This window comes from Panthera uncia (genome assembly GCF_023721935.1).
Source record: "Panthera uncia isolate 11264 chromosome E2 unlocalized genomic scaffold, Puncia_PCG_1.0 HiC_scaffold_19, whole genome shotgun sequence".
NCBI classification, from domain to species: Eukaryota; Metazoa; Chordata; class Mammalia; order Carnivora; family Felidae; genus Panthera; species Panthera uncia.
The window spans coordinates 31830545-31839879 of record NW_026057588.1 but is presented as its reverse complement, the minus strand read 5'-3'; the positions used below and the strand labels follow the sequence as shown (position 1 = coordinate 31839879).

At 55.6% G+C, this 9335-nt stretch overlaps 1 protein-coding gene across 2 annotated transcripts; it reads right to left on the bottom strand.

Moving 5' to 3' along the window:
• Positions 1–269: 269 nt before the first annotated feature.
• Positions 270–2702, bottom strand: CCL17 (C-C motif chemokine ligand 17). Of its 2 annotated transcripts, XM_049622215.1 has the most exons (3): positions 2633–2702; positions 1091–1208; positions 270–454 (listed from the first exon to the last, which is right to left on the bottom strand). In XM_049622215.1, exons 1-3 carry the CDS (start codon positions 2700–2702, stop codon positions 343–345), a joined length of 300 nt encoding a protein of 99 aa, XP_049478172.1. In that variant the 3' UTR covers positions 270–342. The 2 variants fall into 2 exon arrangements, with proteins under 2 accessions (XP_049478172.1, XP_049478171.1); XM_049622214.1 differs by lacking the exon at positions 2633–2702 and having other exon boundaries at positions 1091–1455.
• Between the last annotated feature and the right edge of the window lie 6633 nt (positions 2703–9335).

Below are 9335 nucleotides of genomic sequence, written 5' to 3'. Positions count from 1 at the left end.
TGCCTGGGCCGCTGTCACCGGGGCCTTTGCTTTCCCTCACATGTAGTCTGCGGTAGCCATGTCCCCCTCTAAGCCTCAGTTTCCCTTCCTGGCCTGGACAAGGCAGGACCAGGTAGATGTTCTTGAGGGCCCTTCCAGTGTTGACAGGCTAGGTGGACAGAACACGCTGGCCCAGACTAAGGTACAAAGAGACTTTAATCATGGCTCTTTCATGCCATGGTTCCAGACCAGAAAAGAGGGCAGGGGTCCTCTTTGTCCTTGTAGGGCCTTCACTGGACTCAGGCAGCTTGGGGTTGGAGTTGTGAACTGAGGCAGGAAGTCTCCAAATGGTCCAGGCAGAAATCAGGACTCTTGGGGCACAGGGTTCATGATGCTTTGCAAATATCTGACTGTCTTCTTCACCCTGGTGTCCTTGGGGTCGGAACAGATGGACTTGCCATGGATAGTTACAAACCTACACAAAAGGGAGAAACCCCATCCAGGGGGCGTCAGGGCAAGAAGGCCTCCCAGAGCCCCAGGATCAGCCTTGCTCTGCACTGATCAGGACCCTGAGGCCTTGAGAGGAGCAAGAACTTGCCTGAAGTCACATAGCACATTGGTGACAGATCTGGGACATCAGGCTCTATCCTCAGTGATTCTTGACCTTCCCAAGGTCCCTGCCAGTCCTGGCCCTCCCAGGGAGCCAGAACTGCAAAGCCTCTGCCCCCCTACTTCAGCTACACCCATGCCCACCTAAAGCCTAGGAATTAGGGGTGCACAGGGGGGGCCCGGCTCAGACCAAGCCATGGGAAGTGACCACATTGGCTTTGGACTGCCCGTGTGACATGGGGCTGCTCTGTCTCTCTCAGGCCCTCAGTTTCCCCATAAATCAATGAAGAGTTGAACCTCACAGCCTGGGTTTTTTTGGGTGTCACAATGTGGGGTGCAGGGGCTTCCCTGAGGAGCAGGGCCTGAGTGGGAAGGGGACCACAAAAGCCCTGCTCTCTCCTCTCCCCAGTGGCCCTTCTGGGAGCTCCTGGGTCTGCGTTCTCCCAGACTGAGCTCCCAGGAGCAAGGGTGGGGACAGAGGGTGGGGTCAGGGCACACTTACACGATGGCGTCTTTGGAACACTCCCCCGAGGTCCTATACCACCCTGTCAGCCTTCTGAGAGGGATGGCCCCTTTGAAGTACTCTAGGCAGCACTCCCGGCCCACATTGGTTCCTCGAGCTACGGAGAGGGGAGACAGGAACAGGTGTTCTGTGAGTGTCTGTGTGGGGGGTGGGGGGGGTCCATGGCTGTGGAGGGGAGTCCGTGTGCATGTCTGTGTGTGTGTGTGTGTGTGTGTGGTATCAGAGGGGGTCCACGTGTGTGTGTTTGGGAGTCTCTTGGTAGGGGGATCTTGTGAGTGTGTGTCTGTGTGTGTCAGTATGTGCACACGTGTGTGCATGAGGTCTCTGTGCTTGGGGGGGTGTCCCTGTGTGCTTATGTGTCTCTCTGTGCGTATATCTGTGTTTGTTTGGGAGGAGTTGTGTGTGCATGTCTCTGTGTGTGTCTGTGAAGGTGTGTCTTTGAGTGTCTGTGTGTGTGTGTGTATCTGTGTGTACACATTTGTGTGTGAGATCTGTGTGCCGCGGGGGTCCTGGGTGTTTGTGTGTGTGTCCTAGCACGTCTCTGTGTGTGTTCAGGGGGTCTGTGCACATATACTGGCATGCATCTATGTGTTGTCCCCGTGTGTCTGCATGAGTGTGCACCTGTGCGTGCACACACTCAAATACCAGCCCCAAACCACCCTGGAATTTCCTCCGGGCCAGGCTCTGGGCTGGGCCTCTGCCTGCAGGAGCTCATTTGGTCCTCCGCAGTGCACCTAGAGACAGGTACTATCCCTACCCCATTTCACAGATGACTATGGGGAAGCCCAAGGTGTGAAGACACTTTCCTGGGGTTCGGCTTCCTTATCTTTGCACAAGATAAAGTACCAATACTTGCAAACAGGCAAACCAGAGATGTGTGGCTTTAATTAATGCCATGCTAGAGTGTTTTCTAAGAAGCCCCCAACTGTCCTCCAGCCATCTCGGGGGCAGAACTTGGTCTGACTAGCCCACGATGCTGCCCTGACCGGTGACTTACAGAAGTGAGAGTAAACGAGCAGTCACGGGCAAAGGCTGGGCGCTAATCAGCTGTGTTCCCACATCCCGTCTTACTTTGTCCTTTCCCCCCCAACTGCATATAAACCTCCCTCTTGCACATGCTCTGGGAACTAGCCGCGTTCATGCTGATTCCCTCAGTGTAGACCCATTAATAAAACAGATGCTAACCAATACTCCTAAGAAGGGGTCGTGTTCCACTGTCAAAGCACAGCCACGGTCATTGCCCCACAACCACTGCGGCGCGAGACGGGCCAGAACTTTGCTCCTCCCCAAGCTGATCCCCAAGCTCGGGGCCCGCATCCTCCTCTCCATCCTCCCCACCCTCCTCCTCATTTTCCCTTGACTGCCTCCCTCAAAGTCCTACGGCTGCCACTGGCCTCCCCCTTCTGCAGGAGCAGGTGGGCTGTAACTCATGCATAAATAGTGAGTGTTGCTGCTATGATCTCAGTGCCCCCACCCCTCCTGTCCAGGGCGCCTTCCTCGGCCACACTCCTCTGCCCTCACCTGCGTGGGCGACCTGCAGAGAAGCCCCCAGGAGGAGCGTGACCAGCAGCAGCAGCTTCAGGGACATCATGGTGCCAGGAGCCCGGGAGAGGATCTGTGCGTGTGGATCCCTCTGCTCCAGGAGAGACGAGGATGACAGCCAAGTGTGGAGGTGACCTATTTAACCTCTTTGGGGACCTTGCCCCACCTCCTGTCACCTCCCCCCCCAAAATGCCTCCCTACAGCAGTGAAGTTTGAAGATGATTCAGCACAAATGCGGTCTTGGAATGTTTGTGGCTTTCCAGAGAATGGGCACTCAGCTGAGGACAGAGGTGGGGTATGTGTGTCCGGGGGCTACGACAGTGACATACTTCTCTTTTCACAGGGACATTTCTTGGTTCCTCTATTAGCAGGGCTGAGAAGCCTCTATCCTAAACCGGGTTAGCATCTGCCCCGAGGCTGGTGAGCCTCCTTCAAGCACCATCGTGCCCTGTGTGTGGGGTGGGGACAGCCAGGCAGGAGCCAAGGGGGCTGCTTCGGCACCTGAGGTCCAGGCCTGGAAGAGCTTCCCCCTCCGCCTCCAGGAAGGCCTCCTGGGGGGGAGGGGGAGTCCGCAGGCCACATGGGCACAGGGCATCTTCACAGGGAGTGCCCCTGCTCCATCTCATTCTGAGAAAGGCCTGGGGCCCACACGACTTTGGTTGGGGGGGTTCCCCAAGCAGGGCCCTGACACAGGAGACCAGAGCCCGACAGGTTTTAATCACCATTTAATCCAAATGGGCGCCTCTGCAGATTGGAAGCCCGGTTCCCCCACATGGGGCACCCCATCCTGGGTTGCAGAACAGCACGCAAGGGTCTGTGAGGACCTGGTCTACAGTGGACACGTGGTCAGGGTCCAGCACGAGCCAGGCCCTGAACAGACTTTCCATCCACCCCATGGGCTGCAGCATGATCCCCGGGGGCCACACCCCCGGCCACCAGAGAAAGTGGCCAATTGTCTGCCTAGGGCTCCCCTGGGCCAGACGGTGGGAGTCCCTTAACCAGGAGGAGAGTCCTGTGCCCGCTTCCAGGTGGACAGCATCTCAACAGGGTGACCCCAGACCTTGGTCTTAACACATGGGATCCAGGCCTGGCTCCACTGTATCCCAAGGGACCAGGAGCAGCTGAGATGAGGCCCCTGCAACATGTTGTCAGGTGCACGGGGCCCTCTCAGCACAGCTGGCTCTGGGTTAACCTGGAGCCATTGTTAAATTGTCATCAGCGGTGATGATAACCACAGCAGGCGCTGTTTGTTGAAACCCAGCCCCACCAAGGGAGGTGCTCAGACTGTAATCCTGCCTGCCGGTCCTCACAGGGCACCTGTGAAAGGAAGCCATGGTCAAGATCAAGGGAGGGCGAGGCCAGTGCTCCTCCTTGTCCCCCAGGGCCACTTTGGCAGGCTATGGCTGCTTCGCTTCATGCGGGGAGGGGAGGGGGAGTGCCCGTCCATGGCAAAACGTCCCTCGGGCAGGATCCTCTGTCACCATCTTGCCATGTGACTTTGGGCAGCTCATAGACCCTCTCTGGGCCTCACTTCACCACCCGTGGAGGGATGTTTGGACTGTCCCAGGGACCCTGCCGGAATGGCAGATCTGAGAAAGATGGGGTCCTCTCTTAGTGGATCTCACAGCAGCATTTCTCTGCTTCTCATAGGCTCACATCACCCACTCCTCAAGCCGCAGCTAGAGGGGTTCTTGCCCCCAGCCTGTCTGGCTGAGCCATTCTCCCTGTCTCCGGGACAGGCTGCCATCTGCCTGTGCAGCAGAGCAGAGAAGGGAGTGGATCTTCCTGCCCGCACTCATCTTCGGTGCTGGCTTCCTGCAGACAGTGGGGGTAACCTCCACCCCAAACAGAGAGGTAGCTGGCAGGCCCCATCCTGCAGAGCTGGAGGAAGCCAGTCTGGTCAGGAGAACGGGTGCCAGTGCCCTTGGTGACTGTGCCCGGGAAAGAGCAGCTCTGGCCTGGAGACAGAGCCTTAGGCCCAGGGGAAATGCCAATGATCAGAGGTGCTTGGGGAGGGCCTGGGGCCTAGGAGGGGCAGAGGATGTCTCTGCCGATACTGCCCCTGATGGGCGGAGTGTCTCATGACCCTCTCTGTCCTCCAGTCCCTCTGCCCAGTGGCTTTTCCACCCACCACAGAGGCCACGGAATGCTCTTCTGTGTTGGACAACAGGGGACTGTTAAGATGACAATTAGCAGCTTTATTACCGGCGAGGCCACCCCAGCCCCCACTGCCGGGGAAACCCCCTGAGTGGGGTTTGAGTCCCCCTTGTTCTGCCACAGACTCAGAATTTTTCTCCAGAAGGACCCAAATTCCCCTGTTCCTTCTAGGGAATTGGTTGTGACAGCAGGAGCAGAAGGTTCTGGACTAGCCCTGGGCTGGTGCAGGATGCCTAGCAAGGGAGGGATCAGAGCAGCAAGCATGCCAACAAGAACCTGCTGCATGCCAGGTGCTGTGCCAGGGGCCATGGGAGGGTGTGCAGCAGCTGGCAGAGGGGACGAGGCCTGGCCCCAACACAGGAATGTACAGGTGACATAAAGGGCTGGGGCCCACGGCAGGGAGATGTTGCTTCTGGATGAGAAACCTTGGAGGGCTTCATGGAGGCGGCAGTCAGTGAGCCTTGTGACTGGGAGGATTCACACCGGGGAGCTGGGTGGCTCAGTCAGTTGAGGTCCGACTCGGGCTCAGGTCATGATCCCACAGTCTGTGAGTTCGAGCCCCGCGTCAGGCTCTGTGCTGACAGCTCAGGGCCTGGAGCCTGCTTCGGATTCTCTCTCTCTCTCTCTCTCTCTCTCTCAATCTCAAAAATAAACATTAAAAAGTTTAAAAAAAAAATAGAGAAGGAGGAGGGGGCATTTCACACGAGGGAAGCACTTAGCGTGGGTGCAGAGATAAATGAGAGAAACAGCACAGGACTCTGTTGGGGGAAACGGTCCCGATGTGACATGGAGACCATAGACCATGAGACACATCCACCACCGTGTGTATCCCCAGCACCAGCACACAGGACGCTTTCAGGGAGGCTTGACCGGGGAAGAGGGGGCGGAAGACGAGGACAAGGAGGCGAGCCGGAGCTGGAGTCTGGGGAGGAACCGTGGGGCACAGAGCACCTCTCCGCCTCACTTTGGAGGCAGCACAGACCAGGGACATTTTAGAGGTGGTTTCCTTGCCCGGGATTAAGTGGCTCATTCCTCCTCAGTTCTCCCAGCTATGAAATGGATTCTAAGGGACCTTCCAGATGGAATGTCCTAGAGTCCGTGACTATGCTAAGGGCCTCGAGAGACCTTTACGGTGCTGTGCAGACTCTAGGGCTTGGAAGTCGGTCAGGGGAATCAGGAACGCTCCCTGGAGGAGGCGGTGGTGAGGCAGAGTTCTATGGAGGGTGGCAGCGGAGAGGGCGCTGGAGGAAAGGCCAGGGCACAGGCAGGGAAAGCAGAGCGGATGAAGGCCTAGTAGGACCACAGAGGTAAAGGGGAATTGGACCTGAGTGGGAGGAGGAAGCCAGGGTGACTGCCTGTCTCAACACCTCTGACTCAAGCTGACTAGACACGCCGCCTGTACACCTGTCACCCTTCCTGCCCCAGCCCCGAAACCACTGCCACGGGGAGTTCCTTGGGGAGTGGAGAGGATCGCTATGTCCCCACTTTAGCTTGAAGGGGCTGCACCGGCCAGAGTCTGGGGCCCTCACCCTGAAAGCGAGGGAGGGAGGGGTCCCGCACCACCTCTGGCTCTGCTGTGGGCTGGGAGGCTGTTGTCACAACCCCGAGAACTTAGCCGCAAGCCCTTGAGCAGGGGACAGATTTCTGAGATGGAAGCTCTTTATCGTCTTCAAATTGCAGATCACAGTTGTCACTGGGGTGGCATGTCCCATGTCAGCTGAGGCTCCAGGAGATGCAGTGACTTGCCTGGAACACCCCAGTAAGGATCCAGCCTTTCATCCATTCAGCCCCATCCTCTGACGGCTGAGACTGTATGGTCTTGTCCTGCCCGTGGGGGCTGAGACGCGAAGGTCCCAGATGTTACCCCAATCCCCCAATCCCAAAATGTGTCCCACCCTCCTGTCCAAAGGGCCTAATGTGCTCACTGGTGAGTCAGCCTTTCCTGACAGGTTGTCGGTCGGCTTGATTCCTTGGGTCAGAAACACAGCAGTAGTCGTTACCCTGGGCTTCCCCTCCCCTCTCATGGTCAATGGGCAAGGCCTGTTCAGCCTGCCACCTGGATGTGTCTTGAGTCAGTCCCCTTCTCCCACCATCTCTCTGTTGGACCACAGCCCAACACTCGTCTCCCAGTTCCCCCACGTACCCCTCCAGTCCACTCTCCTCTCTAAAGCCCAGACCTCTTTCCAGAACACAAATCTGAGCAAGGCTCTCCCCTCTCAAAATCCTTCCATACCTCCCCCTTGCCCTCAGGATGAAGTCCAGATTCTCACGGACTTTTCCAGACTCAACTTTTGCCCCCAGCCCCACTGCCCACCCCATTACTTTATTCTAGCCACATGGACCTTCTTTCAGTTCCTTGAAAATGCCAGACTCTCACTGACACCCAAGCCTTTGTACAGGCTCTTCCCCCTGTCTGGAACACCCCACTTCCTTCCACTCCTACCCTTCTTAGATCACAGCTTAAATCCCCACTTCCTTCCTTTGGCCCCCACCTTCCTCTGTGTCCTCACAGGTCACTGGCTTCCCTATCATGTTTTCGTCACGTTGCACTGTGAGCACTGGTTTGCTTCCCGGGTCTTACATGGAAGATTGTGAACTTGAAAACAGGATATTTTCTGTGTTCCGACCCATAGCTCCAGGACTTAGCACCCAGTAGGTGCTCAGTAAAATATGTTTATTGAATGGATAAGAGGTGGATGGTCAGATGGATGGGTGGGTGAATGAATGGATGGATGATGGTTGATAGATGAAGGATGGGTGGATGGATGGGTGGACGCTTACAAATTTCTGAACTATAGCTTGAGCACAGCTTACATTCTATCTCAGGGGCACCCTCACTCCAGCATGAATTCTTTTTGGTTCAGTGTGTGCCACCACTTCATGAGACACACCTGAATTCTCCTGTCTTGAATGAGGCAGAAGAATCCAACCAAGGCACTCATTGACTCTTTCCTATCTAGTTTACAGCCTCCTTGTGGGTTGTAGCCATTTCCTGCCTTCCGTCAAACCTAAATTTCTTCAACTGTGGCTTTGCTCTCATTCCTTCTCCACTCCAGGAGGGCTCCTTCCCTCAGTTACACTCCCCCCTTCTGGCTCTTTGTGTTCCCCCTTTCCGTGGTCCCCTTCCCCTCTGCTGATGACACGATCTAGGGTCTCTGCTGCTATAAAACCTCCCCTTGATCCCCAACACGCTGTCCTCCTATCTCTTCTTTAATTCATGACCAAACTTCTCCCGTGTGTGGTCTACACCTCCCACTACCATTTCCTCTCTGCTCATGTGTGATTTAATTTTTAGCACTAAGGCCCTCACACTCTGGGGAAGCCACTTTCTCTGGGCCTTTCAACCACCCATGGCCACTCTCTGAACTTCCCATCCCCTTTAAGAGGGGATGGGTAACCGCTGCCCCACATGGCAGTGGTTACCCGCAGATGCTCTGGAAGCATTCATTCTCTAGAGCCCTGGGTCCCAGTCCCTCTCCCACCTGTTTCTGATTGTGTGACCAAGAACAAGTCCATGAGCCTCCCTGTCTTCAATCTGAAACGTGGGCATGTTGATATTGCTAGGAAAATTAACTGAGGTGATTTATGTAACCTTCCTCGTCTCCAGCTGGTTTGATGAATCTCCTTGTCATCACTGGGAACCACTTCCCTTTGTGACAATCCTCTCCATTGGGATTCGGGCTAGGGTTCTTCCCTGCACTCTCTTTGGGCTCCTCTTCTCAGTAGCATCTCTGAGCTTTCACCACAGGCTGGACAGGCTTCTCAGCAATTACACCTATTAGTTTATTTTGTTCTCACAACAACCCTAGGAGGTAAGAAGTATATTATCTACATTTCACAGATGAGGAAATTAGGGACCAACCACAGTGGTTAAGAAACTGGTCCGAGGGTACACAAGGCTAGAAGCATGAAGCGTGCCTGGGGCTCCGTCCTAGGCTTTTTGTCTCAAGCAACCTCTCTCCCTCCTCGATGTCATTAACTCAGGACTTTGACCTTGAGATGGATGTTTCCTAACTCTCCCAGCCCCAACCAGTTCCGATCAAAGACACCCACTGCACCCCACCCCATCCTCTAGCCTCCTCTTGCCTGCTGTCAGATACCTTAGCTCTCTCTACCTTGTAGCCTGGCCAGTCTAGTCTGTGGGGTCCTGAAAAAAAAATCTGTCCCTCTGTGGTTCACTCAGCCCAAGAACAAGAAAGGCGGGACCAAGTTCCTCTTGACCAGCTTCCCCCTTTTTTTTTTTTTTTTTTGTTCAGGCTGGCGTCATCCCCCACCTCCCATCTGCCCCACTGGTCTGTAATTTTGCCCTTGACTCATTTCTCACCTTCAGCCCCTACGCCGCATCAAGCACTGATTCTGCCAGCCATGTCTGGTGGTGCTCAGCTTCCTCACTCTCTCCTCGTTCTCACTGGCTCAACCTGAATCCTTCACACCTGGGCAGTGTCGACAACTTCCAGACCTATTTCCTCCTCTCTGGTCCTCCTGCATGCCCATGTCTGAGGGGTCTTTTTCAAGAGTTGCTCTG

Bases quoted from the DNA above. Each gene is read 5' to 3' on its own strand.
- CCL17 (XM_049622214.1), bottom strand. From the start codon at position 1,428: ATGCACACACGTGTGCACATACTGACACACACAGACACACACTCACAA. The intron at 455-1,090 runs GTAAGTGTGCCC...CCTTTTGTGTAG, and splicing joins TGTTCCAAAGACGCCATCGT to GTTTGTAACTATCCATGGCA.